This window comes from Stomoxys calcitrans, chromosome 4 (genome assembly GCF_963082655.1).
Source record: "Stomoxys calcitrans chromosome 4, idStoCalc2.1, whole genome shotgun sequence".
In the NCBI taxonomy this organism is placed as follows: domain Eukaryota; kingdom Metazoa; phylum Arthropoda; class Insecta; order Diptera; family Muscidae; genus Stomoxys; species Stomoxys calcitrans.
Window position 1 is genome coordinate 94741392 of NC_081555.1, and position 18241 is coordinate 94759632.

Below are 18241 nucleotides of genomic sequence, written 5' to 3' on the forward strand. Positions count from 1 at the left end.
GGTTCAAATGAAAGATATTTGGGAGTAGACCACGAATCTGATGTCAACACACGGGACCAACTATCTAGGGGACGCCCCACCTTATGATGTTGGAACCCCAAAATAGGACGTATTTGCCCACCAAGACAATTTGGGTCTTCAAGACAGTGGAGTTCGATATTGATGGTTTTTAGGGCCCATACTGCAAACCGGACATATTTGCTGACTTTTGCAATAAGGGGTTTGAGTTTGGAAAACGAATTTGATATCCAATTTCGAGGTCAATTTAAGAATAGAGCACTATGCTGATATATTTTCAGGGCTCAATGTTTGGGGGACCACCCCACTTCCCAAAACACCCCTAAATCGGGCATATTTACCGACCATGTCAATGGGGGCTCAAATGAAAGGTATTGGGGAGTAGAGCACGATATTGATACCCACATTCGGAACCAATTTTCTGGGCGTCTACCCCTTTCCCAAAATACTTCACAAACAGCAATTACTTATTAACCATTGCAATATGGGGCTCAAATAAAGGTTTTGGGAGTAGAATACGAATATCCAAATGTGGGACCATGTATTTGAGGCCCCGCCCTTTTCCCAAAACACCCCCAAAGCGTAAAAACTTACCGACCATGACAATATGTGGTTCAAATGAAAGGTATTTGAGATTAGAAAACGAATTTGATAACTAGTTTTGGGGCCAAATGTTTGGGGGACGCCTAATCCAATAAACTCTCCTTAAACCAATGGCAATATCGGGTTTATATAAATTCTGATATTTTTCTCAGGGCCAAGTGTCTTGGGTCTCACCCCCGAAAACTAAGTCGGACATCATGAATTCTCATTCTCGGGCTTAAAAAAAGTATTTTGGGAATGTAGAACATCTTAACTTAAATGACATTAAACCGTTCGAGCGATTTCATAGTCCAATAAAAAATTTTGTTTTTTCAAGACAGTTTTGTTTACATACACCTAGAGACAAGTTGATGCCAAACGCGCTCATTTCAGTACCATACGGCATTGATAGTAAAGCAATACCGTTTGGTACAAAAACAATACCGGATGGTATGCATGAAACAAAATTATTAATACCGTTTGGTAATAGCCTTATTACCGAGCTGGTATTGGTTTTAATACCAATCTGTTGCTGGTTTTAGCACCAGACCGTTATTGATTATTCCACCCCCTAAAAACCCAAAAAAAAAAAACAATTTTTACCGCTATCGAGTATTTGAGCCGGCTTTACGCACTCTAATTGTATTAAAACATTTTATTTATTTGTTAAACAAATACTTTATGATGACGTCAATATTTGAAGTACAAAGCTCAACAACACTTCTGGCGCGATGACGAGAATACAAATGTCCGCCTTTGTCTGGTATTGAATTCATACCAATCGGTATTAAAAATGTTTGCCAAAGATGCGAAAAAAAATAATACCAGGCGGTTTTGGCAAAGTACCGTCATTTTTCTATCAGTGTAGAAAGTTTTGAAAATTTAGATTTTATATTGAAATTAGGGAAAAATGTTGATTTTCACAAATAAATTTCTTACATTTTGATCTTTCGGAAACATGCATGGTGGAGGGTATAAAAAGAGAAGTTTCACCTTATTCCTTACAATATTGGAAGGGGAAATTTTGCTTCATTCGTTTTCCCCATTGCTAACATCAGTAAATATGTACCAAAGCTTTGCATTTGCTAAGCTAATTTCCTGGAAAATGAATAGCATGAATAAGATTTATCTAAATTCAGTCATATCCATAGGCTAAACTAAACATTTATTTATCTTTTTTTCAACATGGGGTTTATTCCTGGGAAATATTTGCTTAAGCCAATTTAAATCATAGCAAAATTGAACATTTCTTGGTACACTGCCACGTGGAATGTTGTTTCCATATTTACTTAGACTACATACATTAATCGGAAATGAAGACTTGACTTTGAAATCATATGAAAAAGGAATGGGTGAAGCTAAAAAGCAAAATATTGTTAAATAGTCATTCAACACAAAGTCTTAAAAAAACTGAGTGTACAAATGAAAGAATGGAACAAAAAAAAACAAAAACCAAAAGCACAACATGTTTTTTTTTGGTGCAAATGGCAGCAAAAAGGAACTCTGCAAGTAAATTAACAATAGCGAGTTTCTTGGAAATGAACACAAATAACCACTTTTGTCGCTTTTTGCGCTTCATTGTTTCTTCTGTCATTGACAAGGAACATAGAAAAGGAAAAAGAAACAACTCTCGCAGCTCCTTAAAGTATGCTTGTAGCAATCAGCATATATTGCCCCTGCATATATGCTACACAAGCCAACATCAGCAGCAGCAGCAGCAAGAACAGCAACCGCCTTTGCAATATAAATAACTGTGCATGTGTAAGTAAACATTTGACGAGTGCTTTTAAATCAATTGAATACATGTGCGCACAAGTTATCCTGTGGTTTCAAATGTTTATGCATTGAATTTATTAAATTTAAGCAGCCAAGAATCTCTTTCTAATGCTACTTTGAATTATTTTCCTCATAAAGAGTCTTTTGAGGTAGGGGTATTTGCTTTGTTTGCCTTCACAAGCAGACAATCAGCATTCTTCTGGATTCAAGGATGATTTGAACAGCTCATAACAAGGAAAATTGGATGAGTAAATTTAAAAATACAAGATGAGCAAATCGACTTAAGTTTGCCATTTACCATTGCAAGCTCTATTTTGAAAGCAGATAATGTATGAACAAGCTATAAGAGGCAAATAGGTAACATCTTAGTAAAACAAATCAAATTTTTAAAACAAAAATGAAATGGAAATTGTAGAGTTTTTGGCTGAACTTAGGAATTAGAAACTGGCAAAAATTTGGATTTCCTAAAAGATGGTAGATTTGGTTAAATCTCGGAAATATATCCATTCAATGTCGGTGATATGGAATTAAAAAGCAGAAAGAAATACGAAAAACAAACGAAATCAGGTTTCAGTAAGCCACGAGGGAGAGTTCGGTTGCTTAGCCTTACCAAAATGGTTCCTCTTTAAGAAAACGTAGAAATTTATGGTTAAGTAGACGATGACTTTTAACTTTATTATTCGATGGTAACAAATTGAATGAACGAGAAATCACTCGGTGAGCTAATACAAAAGAACAAGTAGTAAACTTAACGCAACTACTTTTTAGCCTTATCTAAGATGAAAAGTGACATCTGGATATGAAAATTCATTTGACTTAACACTAAACGGCGAAGGTATGCGGCATAAACATTCCGGCCCCTCTTGCAGTAATGCAAATATTAAAAAGTTGCCTTATTTTCTAAAGGAATTCATAATAAATTGTATAATTCATATTTGATATTTCAAATGTTTATAATAAAATAGGCTACTAAGCTGAGCACGATCCAGACAAAACCCATCCAAATATAGTATTAGTTGCAACGGGAAGCCCGGCATTGCTTGGTAGAAGACCTGGTAGAATTATCTTGGCGTATAAGTCGGATCCAAAAACGATGTCGAATGGTCCACTTTGATAAAAATGGGGATCCGCCAACTTCATGTTTGGGAACTTGTCTGCAGTTGTTGCTGGAATTGATCTTTTTGGGGTGTCCATAGATATGCGATGGTTCACAGTCATCATGGTTTCTAATAACCTGTTGGTGATACATTTGGAATGGATCGCGACAGGGCAGATAGTTTCGCTGCCAAGAGTAGTAGTAGTTAGCCCAATTTTCTCTATCAATCGCTGTGAAATTTTGCTAATAGATGTGCATGGATCTATTACGGCTCTGACCGAGTGCTTTTTCTTGCCATGGAGTACATCTACCACGGCCGTTGGGAAAAGATTAGTTGTATGGGGACTGGTAAGTGTTTCAAGGCTCACGGCTTGAGATATGGTTGTTGTTGTTGGACGTTTATGTTGGGTTGTTGTTGAACGTTTGGGTTTTTGATAGTTATCCTTGGCTTCTGTTTTTTGGTTGTCGTGTTTCTCGGAGTGGATATGCAAATAGGAATGATGACTGCCTCCACAATGTTTGCATCCTAAGCTAGAAAAACATTTTCCGGATGAATGCGTATGGGCCAAGCAATTGGGACAGTAGTTATTAGCTATAACTGCATGCAAACGTTTATCGACGGTCATGCAGAGAAATTTCTGGCATTTTCGCAGCCCATGGTTGCCCTTACACAATCTGCAATTAAAGCTGAACTTGGTGCGACGTCCTTTGGACACTTTACATTTTATCGAAGGCATACTGAAATTAAATAAGGATATATTGTAATAAAATTTAGCAAGGAGGGAGGAGAACAATTTTCACTATCGGACGAGTGATTATACCCCTTGTCGTGACAATATCGGCCACTCTTACCAAATGGTCTTTCCCAGTATAAATTTTAGAAACTCTACCCAGTCTCCACTCATTTGGGGGTAAACAATCATCTCGAATAACGACCATAGAGCCAACTTCTAAGTTCTTCTGAGGGGTTTGCCATTTCATACGTTTATGAATTTCTTTGATATATTCATGTTTCCATCGGATGCTAAATTGTTGGCATAGAGCCCTTACTCGACGCCAACGGTTTAAAACGGAAAGATTGCCATCGGACTCCGATGGTTCGGCAATGGAGAGGATCGGACCACCGGTAAGAAAGTGACCAGGCGTCAATGCCAATAGGTCATTTGGATCCTCAGATACCGGAGAAATTGGCCTGGAATTTAAGCAGGCTTCAATTCGGGCTAGAATTGTAGCGAACTCTTCCAGAGTAAATTTATGATTGCCAGCCATTTTACGGAAATGTAGCTTAAAACTTTTTACCCCGGCTTCCCAGAGTCCTCCCATGTGAGGAGCTCCCGGGGGTATAAAGTGCCATGTTATACTCTGGTACGAAAAATTTGCGGATATTGAATCGCGGGAACAGCGAAGAAAATTCTGAGAGATTTCTTTAGAAGCGCCCACGAAGGTGGTACCATTGTCTGAATATAGATTACGTGGACACCCTCGTCGTGACACGAATCTGTGAAAGGAAGCTAGAAATGCTGCAGTGGAAAGGGAAGTAGTGAACTCGAGATGGATTGCTCTCGTGGCGAAGCAGACAAAGATACACACATATCCCTTTGTAGTTTTGCAAGAACGCCCTGTATATGCCTTTATCTCGAAGGGGCCTGCAAAGTCTAACCCCGTATTCGTAAAGGGGCGGGATAGTGTTGTCCGCTCTGGAGGAAGGGTTCCCATCAATTGCTTTTGCAACTTATGCTTAGCAATAACGCAAATCTTGCAATTGTGAACGGTAGATTTGATGAGATTCTTAGCTCTAGGCATCCAGAATTGGAGCCGTAGCATACGAAGCATCAGATTGTTTCCGCCATGTAATGTTATGGTATGAATGAAACGTAGTAAAAGCCTGGAAAACGTACTGTGGTATGGAAGTATAATCGGATATTTTTCGTCATAAGTTAAGCTTTCTGACCCAGCGATACGGCTACAAACCCGCATGAGACCATTCTTGTCTATAAAGGGATTGAGATTAGAAAGTGAACTAGAGGTGGGTATTAGCTCCTTCTGAGAAAGTTTGCGATATTCGTTTGGATATTGGTGCATTTGCGCCAACTTAATTATCGAATTTCTAGTCGTCTCGATGACATCTCCCTCAGAATGAATACTGTCATTTGAAGCCCTACTGCCCTTCAGACTGGCAATAAATCGGTACACGTATGACATTACTCGGAGCGCCCTTCCTAGGCAAGAAAATCGGTCAAGAAGGTCTTCGAAATTCGGAAAGTACGCGAAATTATTTTGAACTTGGCGAACCTCCATTAGAGTTTCGTCAATCTGGACCGAACTTGGTATTGGCCACAAACTTGGAGGAAGTTGCAACCATGGCGGTCCACACCACCATGTACAATTACCGGAAAGCTCTTTCGGATAAGCACCCCGAGAGGCAATGTCTGCAGGATTGTGTCTAGATTCCACATGGGACCAATTGTCCCCACTGATAATCTCGGAAATTTTGGAAACCCGATTGGCTATGAACGTTTTCCAAAGGAATGCAGGTTTCTTCAACCATGCTAGGACAATCATGGAATCCGACCAGCAAAAGATTTTCGTATTCGGAATAGGGAAAACCTGCATCAATGCCTCAATCGTCTCGGCAAGTAAAAGTGCGGCGCAAAGTTCTAGCCTTGGGATCGAAACGGTTTTCAAAGGAGATACCCTGGACTTTGCCACGAGTAAATAGGTATTTATATTGCCATTGGAATCGATGGTGCGTGAATAAATGGTAGCGGCATATGCCTTCTCGGAGGCGTCACAGAAGCCATGCAGTTGCACCTCGCAGTCGGGTGTGTATTGTACCCAACGGGAAATACGGAGGTCATTTATATCAGAATAATTGGCCAAGAAATCTAACCAATTAGTCAATAAATGTGTCGGAACTGGGCTGTCCCAGTCGGTATTGGAGGCCCATATATCTCGCATTAATAGTTTGGCTAGTACAATATATGGACAAAGCCAGCCAGCGGGATCAAACAGTTTAGATATCTCGGATAAAATGAACCTCTTAGTAGGCCTCTCATTAGGCCTGATGGCTTTGGCAGAAAAATAGAAATAATCATATCTGGCGTTCCACCTTACGCCCAAAGTTTTAGCCGTGCTATTGTCATTAAACTGTAGGAAATCTTCATTGAGTAAATGTTCCCTAGGAATGGAAGCAAGGAATTCGGATGAATTGGAGGTCCATTTCCTCAATGCGAATCCAGCGGATTCCAGGGCAGCAGTCAGTTCTGTCTGGACCTTAATGGCTGATGACACGTCATGGCCTCCTGCCATAACATCATCTACGTACATACACGACATTAAAACATGACTAGCTAGCGGATAAACATCCTTAATGTCAGTGGCTAGCTGTTGAATTGTACGAAGTGCGAGATATGGGGCGCAATTCAATCCAAACGTAACCGTTTGGAGCTCATATTCGTGGAGGTTGTCGTTTGGATCATCCCTAAAGATTATACGCTGGAAGGGTGTGTGGCTAGGATTAACGGAAATCTGGCGGTACATCTTTTCAATATCGCTGTTAAAGACGATTTTGTAAAAGCGCCATTGGAGAAGCAAACTAGTCAGGTCAAGTTGGAGGGACGGTCCGCAGTAAAGGACGTCGTTCAAGCTTACACCATTCGAAGTTGGATTCGAAGCATTGAAGACGACGCGGACCTTCGTAGTCACGCTGTCAGGGCGAACCACAGCATGATGTGGAAGGAAATATCTGGAATCATCTTGGGAAGGATTTGACGGAACCTCTTTCATATGGCCAAGTTCCAAGTATTCCTTGAGCAATTTGTCATATTGTACCTTCAGATCTGGTGTTCTAATCAAACGATTCTCGTTCCGAAAATATTGGGCCGTTACATTCCTCTTCGACGGACCTAGTCTCAAAGTATTTCCAAACTCTTTCTTGAATGGCAATGATACAACATATCGGCCCGTTGGGCCCCTTCGCGTGGACTCAGCAAAGTACTCTTCACAGTATTTGTCATCATCCGACATGTGTTTTCGTTTAGGAATATCTTCCATCTCAAAAAATTTGGATATCCTCTCATCGAGCGCTAACTCGTTAAAGTAGGAGACCGTTGTTCGAAAGGAGGAAATATTATCAGAAGCAACAGGCCCTGTCAAAATCCATCCGAACACTGTCTCTTGAGCCATCAGTGTTCCACAAACCTTGTGTCTCACCCCACCAAGCATTACCTGAGGAATTAAGTCTGCCCCGATCAGAATATCAATGTATGATGTTCGAAAGAAATCAGGATCCGCCAGACGAATGTCCGGTAAACGGGAAAACATGTCGCTATCAGCCGTAAAGGTGGGCAATGAAGATGTCAGTCGGGGAAGAACGATTGCGGAAGCATTTATGAAAATTCCGGAGTCTATGGGTGAACTTAAACATAAGTCGCATATTTTCTGTGAACATGCGGACACACACCCATTCAGCCCGGAGATCTGGGCGGATATCCTTTTGCTATTAAGTCGAAGAAGGTTGAAAAGGTGTTCAGAAATGAACGAAGCTTCTGAACCAGAATCAAATACAGCCCTTGCTTTAAATATCTCACCTCTATGAAGGATGTGAATAATTGCTGTACCAAGGAGAACCTTTCTGGATGTGGTAGCAGCACAAGACTGAATTGTCACACCGCTAGAAATTTGGGGCGTATCTTCGGATGTGGACTGTAGAACTGGTGTATTTGGAGCGGTGATACATTGGTTACCCGATTCAGTTCCTGTATTGCAAAGCAAGGTATTATGTCTTCGTTGACATTTCGAACAATTAAATGCACTTTTGCAATCTTTTACCACATGTCCCTTCGAAAAGCAATTCAAGCATAGCTTTATCTTCTTTATAAAAGCCAACTTGTCGTTGTAGCACATGCTTATAAACTTTGGGCACACTCGGATTGTATGTGATACGTCTGGACAAAGTTTACAAGGAGGAAGAGCTAAGCTGTTCTGATAAGAATTAACCCGTTTCTGACCGGATAGTTTGACATTAACTTTGGGAGGTTCGCTCGATTTAGAAGTGGAAGGCTGATCACTTAAATTTCGAACCGTCTCCAACGTTTGGTATCGGCTAGTGAGGAAGGAATCAAGGTCCTTCCAGGACGGACATTCTGTCTTGTTATTGACAGACTGCTCCCATAATGAAAGGGTATTTTCGGGAAGTCGAGTGCTACATAGGTAGACGAAAATAGGGTCCCAACTTTGTATCTCGATCTGGTAGAGTTTCAGAGCAGATATTATGCTGTTGATGGAATTTTGAATCTCCTTTATGGAGTCTCCGGATTCGACAGATATTCTTTGAAGGCTAAACAAAACCTTCAGTTGGCTATTTATAAGCAACCTCCTGTTTTCATACCGAACTTGCAGAGCTTTCCAGGCAATATCAAAGCCCTCATTGGTCAATGGGGCTTTGCGGACAATATCCCTGGCTTCATCTCGCGTTTTATTATTCAAATGGAAAAGCTTTTCCACCGGTGAAAGCCTCGAATTCTTTATATAGATGGCCGTAAACAAGTCTCGGAAGGTCGGCCAAGCTAGATAATCTCCGTGAAAGAGCTCTGTGTCACACGGTGGTAAATGAACTGACGGATATTCATCTCGGACGGAAGATGTATTCATCGGAATTGGATTGGATATCGACGCCCGTTTGGATTCTATACAGGCACTTATCTTAGCTACAGAATCGACATATGTAGTGTAAGTGCTGTGGTACCGGGCTCGAATAGTCTCAAGATCAGCTTTGCTATTCTCGTCCGCAGAAGCCATTAGTTCCTGAACACTTTCCTCATACGTGGGTTTCATTCTCTGCCAAATATCTCGCAGTTCTTCCTTATGTACCTCCAAAGAGTAGACTGAAGAATTGTTGAGAGATTCTCCGCAAATATCGGCGTTGAAAATAATCAAAGCGTCAGATATTTGCGTAAACCTTGTCAAAGCGGACATTCTGACCACACAATAGTCCAAACCTCAGAATCTCAACGAACATATATATCAATATTAGAAAAATATCTGTAAACCCCGTTCAAAAAGAGTATAAGAAAATTAAATGTAAAACGAATGAATTCAAAACTTCGATCCAATCAACTTCCTGCCCTTTTGGAGCAAAAACAAAATTCAAAATATACTCCAAAATTTAACCTCAATTAGAAAAACATTTCATATGTGGGCAAACGCAATTGGATTGAAAATCGAAGACCACAAATGCAGCCATGTGGAATATTCTCACATAAGTTGTATCCGTACAATGGACTAGAAGGAAAATTTCGTTTATGGCAGGGTAATTCAATGGTAAATTTAATAATTTTTAAGAAAAAATGAACGAAAAAAATAGTCTACAAATGATGCAACTCGTATCGGAAATCCAAAAAAATTATCGTAGGAACAACAAAAACTAAAGACCATTCACGAATCTGATCTAATATAGTTTAGCTCGACTTCACTTTTATTATCTCACAAAATACCTGCATTAATCCCCAGAATTTGGTTCAAATTTGGTATTCTTCCTTGATGTTCTTTTCTCCTTCTGGGCCATGAACTTGGTGTAGGATTATAGAGGTTAAGGCTTCTTCACTGCCCTTAATGCCGTCTTCTAACTGATGGTGTCTTTATGATCCAGCCTCTTTTGGAATTCTTCCCAAAGTATATATCGCCAAAATACTTTTGTCTCTATGTTGTGTTCAACCAAAAATAAACACAAAAACTAAGGTCCTCTGACGTATCTCGTTCAGCAATGAAATTTACTCTTTATAGTCCGCAGTTTCAAAAATCGATAAATGTAGCAAGTAGCACTTTCTAACTTTTCTATATTTAATTCACACACGTTGCTTTGATCAACAATATCAGTAATGACAAATAGGGCGAACAAAGGCAAAATAATGACAGTATAAAAACGATGTAAGTGGATATGGCTTCCGACAACACACTGCCCTTTTGATATTTTACTTCTCCTTCAATTTTATGATCTGATTATCATGAATACATAAACGGTACCCATAATGGAGTGTTATAAATCCCTATGGAAGGGAACCTGTTTTAATAGTCAGCTGAATCAAAACAAAAACGAAACTGTGCTACCGCTGCTCACGACTGCTATATCAATTCGCTGTTGCTATCTATTATGGAGCAGTGCTGTAGCAGATCTTGACCAACGATTGACGCGTATGTCAACAAAACAGGCAAAAATTAGCATTGATATTCCCAATTAAAGTGCCGAATCAAATGGATTGAAGAGGAATGGGATTCTCACCACTGGGTATGTTAAATCGATGCCCAACAAAGAGATTGGAAGTTTATTTTCGCCTTACACAATGTACGAGCAATTGTACCAAATTATTGGAATATAAATGTTGTTGCTATCTAAGAGCACATATGTAGTCTCATTTAGATTTTTTTTTTTTTTTCTTTTTTGGACTTCTATGTTAAATGCACCATTTAACACCTGTCTCCGCAGAAAAGGAACTTTGTGAGGAAAAACACGTTACGTAACTTCTGTCCCTCTACTTTTATACGAAAATGGTTTTTCATTAGCCGAACATACCTGGATTCGATTTTATTTCTGCTTAAACGAAATTGCAATTGTGGATGAAAAATTTCTTTTAGGCTTTCCAAATCCGGTTCGAAGGACCATGTAGAGTTTTTGGCTGAACTTAGGAATTAGAAACTGGCAAAAATTTGGATTTCCTAAAAGATGGTAGATTTGGTTAAATCTCGGAAATATATCCATTCAATGTCGGTGATATGGAATTAAAAAGCAGAAAGAAATACGAAAAACAAACGAAATCAGGTTTCAGTAAGCCACGAGGGAGAGTTCGGTTGCTTAGCCTTACCAAAATGGTTCCTCTTTAAGAAAACGTAGAAATTTATGGTTAAGTAGACGATGACTTTTAACTTTATTATTCGATGGTAACAAATTGAATGAACGAGAAATCACTCGGTGAGCTAATACAAAAGAACAAGTAGTAAACTTAACGCAACTACTTTTTAGCCTTATCTAAGATGAAAAGTGACATCTGGATATGAAAATTCATTTGACTTAACACTAAACGGCGAAGGTATGCGGCATAAACAGAAATGAAAAAAAATCTCGAAAGGCAAAAAAATCCATGAAATCGTCCTTAATGACGAAATTTCCATGAAATTTTTTTAAAGACGAAATTTCCATGAAATTTTTTTAAAGACGAAATTTCCGTGAAATTTTCTCTAAAGACGAAATTTCCATGAAATTTTCTCTCAAGACAAAATTTCCATGAAATTTTCTCTCGAGATAAAATTTCCATAAAATTTTCTCTAAAGACGAAATTCCCATGAAAATTTATTTAAAGACAAAATTTGTATGAAATTTTCTCTAAAGACAAAATTTCCATGAAATTTTCCTCTGAAGACAAAATTTCCATGAAATTTTCTCTAAAGACGAAATTTCCATGAAATTTTCTCTAAGGACGAAATTTCCATGAAATTTTCTCTAAAGACGAAATTTCCATGAAATTTTCTCTAAAGACAAAATTTCCATGAAATTTTCTCAAACAACAAAATTTCCATGAAATTTTCTCTAAAGACAAAATATATATGAAATTTTCTCTTAAGACAAAATTTCAATGAAATTTTCTCCAATTTCCATGAAATTTCCTCTAAAGACAAAATTTCCATGATATTTTCTCTAAAGACAAAAATTTCCATGAAATTTTCTCTAAAGACAAAAATTTCCATGAAATTTTCTCTATAGACAAAATTTCCATGAAATTTTCTCTAAAGACAAAATTTCCACGAAATTTTCTCTAAAGACAAAATTTCCATGAAATTTTCTCTAAAGACAAAGTTTCCATGAAATTTTCTCTAAAGACAATATTTTCATGAAATTTTGTCAAAATTTCCATGAATTTTAGGCCTTTGTTGGATGCGGCCTGCTGTATGCGGTGCGACTGATTATATACCAAAAAGTTCTTTGGGCCCTGCCCTGGGCCTTCCGTATACACTGATGGATCTAAATTGTATGGGGGCACCAGGGCATGAGTCATCATTGGATTCTGGCAATCAAATAGACTTTTGGATGGGTGGTAGCGTCTTTCAGACGGAAGTATTTGCAGTTCTGAAGGCACAGAAAGCGATGTCTATGCGAGAGCAAAACATGTGCACAGTTAGGCTCCGCTGAGGCATCTTGCGTCGGCTCATGTAAGCTCCAGACAGGTTTGAAAATGCAAAAAACTTATTCGACCAACGGGAAGGGCTGATAAGCTCTGCTGAATACCAGGCCGACGAGCTGTCCAGAAGTGCAGCATTGACTAGCGCAGTTTGTGCTACGAAATCAGTGATCCCTCTCCTGTGCGAGCTTTTTGGTAGGGTCGACACTTTCTACGATGATCTTGCGAATTATGGTGGGGGTTGCAGAGTGGCGAAGGCCCTGTGGCGGTGTATTTCACGGAACAGAACGTCGCTTATTTTGGGGCTGAGAGGAGGCCAACGTAGCTCAGAGTTTATCAAAACTACCTATGACGCTGATTCTTTGAACTTTAACGCTGGACGCAGGCATAGGCAGACTTCGGCTGAGTATGCGATGACGAGGAGTAGTTGGAGACGGTCGCCACTGTCCCGCAATTGCGAGCATAAGACAAAGGGTAATGACCAAACACTCTCGCTGGTGAGACGCTCTTCCCCGGTTTTTTATACCCACCACCGAAGAACGAACATTCCTCTAAGGAGCAGGGGCAAACTTCTCACATATCAATGAGTGCTGTCTGATTAAAGATTTTAAGCTCAATGATAAGGAGCCTTCTTTTTATAGTCGAGTCCGAACTGTGTGCCGCAGTGCGACACCTCTTTGGAGAGAAGTTTTACATGGCATAGTACCTCACAAATGTAGCCAGCGTAAGGAGGGAAAAGCACCGCTGAACATTTTTTCTGATGGTCCCTCCAGGTTTCGAACCCAGGCGTTCAGCGTCATAGGCGGACATGCTAACCTCTGCGCTATGGTGGTCTCCACCACCGAAGAATGGGGTTATATTAATTTTGTCATTCCGTTTGCAATACATCGAAATATCCATTTCCAACCCTACACAGTATATAAATTCTCGATCTTCGTAAAAATCTAAGACGATCTAGCCATGTCCGTCCGTCCATCTGTCCGTTCATCCGTCTATCCGTTGAAATCACGCTACAATCTTTAAAAATAGACATATTGAGCTGAAACTTTGCACTGTCTCGTTTTTATCCATAGGCAGGTTAAGTTCGAAGATGGAATATATTGGACTATATTTTGATATAGCCCCCCATATAGACCGATCCGCCAATTTAGGGTCTTAGGCCCATAAAAGCCACATTTATTATCCCATTTTGCTGAAATTTGGGACAGTGAGTTGTGTTAGGCCCTTAGACATCCTTCGTCAATTTGGCCTCGATCGGTCTTGATTTGGATATAGCTGCCATATAGACCGATCTCTCGATTGGAGGTTTTTGGCCCATAAAAGTCGCATTTATTGTCCGATGTCGCTGAAATTTGGGACAGTGAGTTGTGTTGGGCCTTTCGTCATTCTTTTAGTTTGGCCCAGATCGGTCCAGTTTGGATATAGCTGCCATATAGACCAATCTCTCGAATTAAGGTCTTGGGCCCATGAAAGGCACATTTATCGTCCGATTTCGCAGATATTTGGGACAGTGAGTTGTGTTAGGCTCTTCTTCGAGATCTTTCTGCAATTTAGCCCATTTATTGTCCGATGTCGCTGAAATTTGGGACAGTGAGTTGTATTAGGCCCCTCGACATATTTCTGCAATTTGGCTCAGATCGGTCCAGATTTGGATATAGCTGCCATATAGACCGATCTCTCGGTTTAAATCTTGGCCCCATAAATGGTGGTATAATCCGATTTCGCCGAATTTTGGGACAATGACTTATGTCAGGCTTTTCGACATACGTGTCGTATATGGTTCAGATCGGTCAATATTTTGTTCTAAAAAATAGAACAATGGCTTTTACTTATTAGACCACTGAATGTCCGTGACGAATTTGGTCCAAATCGGACCATATCTCGACATAGCTACTAGGGGGGCATAAATTATGCATTTTTCGCCGTATGATGAGGAAAGGTGGCTCACAATATACCCAAGGTGTTGGGTATCCAAAGTTCGGCCCGGCCCGAACTTAATGCCTTTATACTTGTTTCTGTTGTTTCGTACGGTAGTCTTTCACCGCACTGTAGTGTATTTCTCCGTTTTCTTTTTCTCTTCTACCTTTTAATAAGGCGCCTATAATGGACCTAAGCTTTCTCAGTGATCGGTGTTATCATTCGCGTGCCCTCCTACCTTACCTAACCTAATGCTCAGTAATTTATCTGGCACATATGCGAGGTGACCGTATGATTCGGTCGCGGTGGACAAGCCTTTCCTAGCATCCGCCTTTTAGTTATCATCGTGACGTGGAACCCAAGTCAGCGCCCCGCCCCTCGACCTCAGAGTAGAGCCCCAATCCCATCCCTGACTCTGCATTGGAGACATCAGTAAAGATAGAGGTTTTATCATCCACAAACAAAACATCTTTCTCCCCATCCTCTTTTTTGGGAAAGCGAATACTGGAGATCCTCATCTGAATCGTTTTCGGTGCTAGGTTGTCTGAGACGTAACTTTGCATCCCTAACACCCAGAATAGAACTCTGGCTGTACCCGTACCACATCAGCATGCCAAACTCTTCCTAGTGCTACTTTGGCGGCACAGCAACCGCAATAGGTTGCATATCCAATACCGTCGTCAAGCCCGCCTGTGGTGTGGATTTCAACGCTCACGTGATCTCGACTCTGGCCAGTCTTTGCACCTTCCAAATACTCTGGTTTGAGTCTTCCTATCTAAAACATGCCATGATACCATCGTTCCATATCTTAGTACTTGGCTCACATTGGTTGTGTACATCCAGCTATAAGTTAACCATCATATGGTGCATGCTATAAAAGTTACATATTAATATTTAAAAACTTATGCCTCAACAACGAGAACGACATTTGCTTCAAGACCTTTAAGGAGGTTTATGCTCGTGTGTAAAAAAGCAAAAAATTCAAACTTATTGAAATATTGCAACATCATATATGTTTGAATAAAAGGCAATATCAATCAACCAAGAAAAACAGCTTAAAACTTTCTTTTTGTAAGAACAACACATATTCCCCAAACTGTTTTCAATCAACGAAATGCAAGGGCACCACCAGGATATGCGAAATATATATGCCCTCATGTCCTGACCCTAGGGCAATCATAAAATACACTTCATCATAGTTGGATTTTGAAACAATGAAAATAAAATAGAATTCGCCCAAGGCATACAAAATGTCTGCCATTGCCAAGTCGCGAGTACGTAACCCTCCTATGCGATGCATTGGACAATTTATGTAGCATATTATTAGGCTGTGGTGGTAGTGTTGGTGAGGGTGTATTATCCCATCCCTGGCCGTGTAGACGAGTATTTATTTTCATGACCAAGCAGTGCGTCATTATTTGTCGTCTGCAAAACAACATAAAATAAATCCAAGTCTCATTGGGTTGTTATTGGCAAATAGCTCAGGATCGTAAATATTTTATTTGTTTTAATTTACGTTGCTTCCCAATCAGCCAACCAACCAACCAACCAATTTTCACTGTCACAGGAACATTACGATGGGGGTAACAGATGCGAACATAAAAGGTTCATGTGCAACGACGACGACGTCATTGTTTTATGGCCATGTTATTCAAGTTGTCTTTTGTTTTTGTTATTCTGCAATTTCGTAGCTTTAACAACCTGTGGCTTCGCTGCACCATTAAAACGGGAGGAGACCACCACATACTCGCGGCCAGAAACTGAAAAATGTTCTGGAAAACGAGTTGACGGTGAGAAACAAAAAAATGGTGTAATAATGACAATAAAGGAGGAAAGCATATTTTAATAAAATTTTAACTTCTACAAAATTGCCCAGACGATTCAAAAAATAAAATTTTTTTCGCTAAAGTTTTAGAAAATTGTTTAAAAATTTTTTTAAGGCTAATTTTTTCTATGGAAAGAAATATTCGTCAATTCTTTATTTTGAAAATTTGTGTATCACTTTTAATTCTATAAAAAATTTTGTCTAAAGTGGACATCCTAAAACCAATTTAATCAAAATTTTTTCTTCTATAGAAAATCTACCCAAATTTAAATTTTATAGAAAATTTTTTCAAAATTTTGATTTTTTTTGAAAATTTTCTTAAAATGATTTTTGTTTAGAAAATGTCCGAATTAGGGAGTATTTCAGGGGTGGGGTGGCCACCCAGACATTTGGCCCTTTAAGTAAATATATATTTCGTGCTCTACTTTCAAATATCATTTATATGAGCCCCATATTGGCATGTTCGGTAAAAAGGTTCCTTTTGAGGGTGGGGTGGACCCCAGGGTCTTTGTCCCGAAAATGAGTATCCGTTTTGTCCTCTACTCCCCAAATAGCTTTTATATCACAAATTGCCATGGGCGGTACATACATCCGATTAGGGAGGTATTTTGAGGTGGGGCGGATTACCAAACACATGACTCTTCAATTGGATATTCAATTCGTTTTTGTCTCTCAATCACCTTTCATTTGAGTTCAATATTGTCGTGGTTGGTCTATATATCCACTTGGCGGGTTTCGGGCGGCCCCCGAGACACCCGACACCAATAAAAGAAACCATGTTTTGTTTTTGGTGACTGTAAGAGTCCAAAACGAAAGTTCAGGAAGTCAAATCGGACGATCGGTTTATATGGGAGCTGTGTCATGTTCTTAACCGATTTGGACCGTACTTGGCACAGTTGTTGGTACACTAAGTGCAAAATTTCAGCCTAATCGGACAAAAATTGTGGCTTCCAAGGGCTCAAGAAGTCAAATCGGGAGATCGGTTTATATGGGAGCTATATCAGGTTATAAACCAATTCGGAGCGTACTTGGCTCAGTTGGTGGAAGTCCTAACAGAACCCTATGTGCGAAATTTCAGCCTAATCGGACAAAAATTGCGGTTTCCAGGGGCTCAAGAAGTCAAACCAGGAGATCGGTTTATATGGGATCTATATCAGGTTATAGACCGATTCGGACCATACTTGGCTCAGTAGTTGAAAGTCATAATAGAACACTATGTTAGAAATTTTTATACAAAGTTCGAACTTTGCTCTTAAATACCCTTCATTTGATATGAATGTAGTCCCAATCGGTAAATAAGTCCGTTTGGGTGGGTTTTGGGGTGGGGCATCCCCCTAGTTTAGTTGACCTCGAAGTTTTATACCAATTTTGGGTTTTTAAGTTACCATAAGTTTTTAAGTTAACAAAATTTAGCTTAAATCGGTTCACCCATCTTTGAGGTCTAGGGGGAGAGGTCCGGAGATCAGATTTATACTCTACTATTTTAGACCTTCCCTTTAAGTCTCACATTGCCTCGATCAACCTATGTGTCGTATTGAAGGGTATTTAGTGGGTGGGCGGTCCCCAGACTTTTTGTTCTAAGATTGTATACCAGATTCATAGTCTACTCCCTACGACCTTTTATTTGATACCCATTTTGTGATTTTGGTCATGAATGTCCTTTTTGGGGGGATTGGGGAGGCCCCGTTAACACCTTGTATCAAATTCTTATACCAGATTATACTCTACTTCCAAACACCTTTCATTTGAAACCCATATAGTCCCAATCGGTATATATGATCTGCAGGGGGTTTTGTGGGGAAGGAAGACCCCTCAGACACCAGGAAATAAATTTTTATGTCAGATTAGTACTCTACT

General features: G+C 39.7%; 2 protein-coding genes across 2 annotated transcripts; both read right to left on the reverse strand.

Annotated features, from left to right (window-relative positions):
• Positions 1-3018: 3018 nt before the first annotated feature.
• Positions 3019-10532, reverse strand: LOC131996831 (uncharacterized). Its single transcript, XM_059366882.1, has 2 exons — positions 9967-10532; positions 3019-4210 (listed from the first exon to the last, which is right to left on the reverse strand). The coding sequence occupies exon 2, from the start codon at positions 4207-4209 to the stop codon at positions 3346-3348; it is 864 nt and encodes a 287-aa protein (XP_059222865.1). The 5' UTR covers position 4210; positions 9967-10532; the 3' UTR covers positions 3019-3345.
• Positions 4244-9448, reverse strand: LOC131996986 (uncharacterized). The gene has a single exon (XM_059367206.1). The coding sequence runs from the start codon at positions 9446-9448 to the stop codon at positions 4244-4246; it is 5205 nt and encodes a 1734-aa protein (XP_059223189.1).
• Positions 10533-18241: the final 7709 nt, after the last annotated feature.

Bases quoted from the DNA above. Each gene is read 5' to 3' on its own strand.
- LOC131996831 (XM_059366882.1), bottom strand. From the start codon at position 4,209: ATGCCTTCGATAAAATGTAAAGTGTCCAAAGGACGTCGCACCAAGTTC.
- LOC131996986 (XM_059367206.1), bottom strand. From the start codon at position 9,448: ATGTCCGCTTTGACAAGGTTTACGCAAATATCTGACGCTTTGATTATT.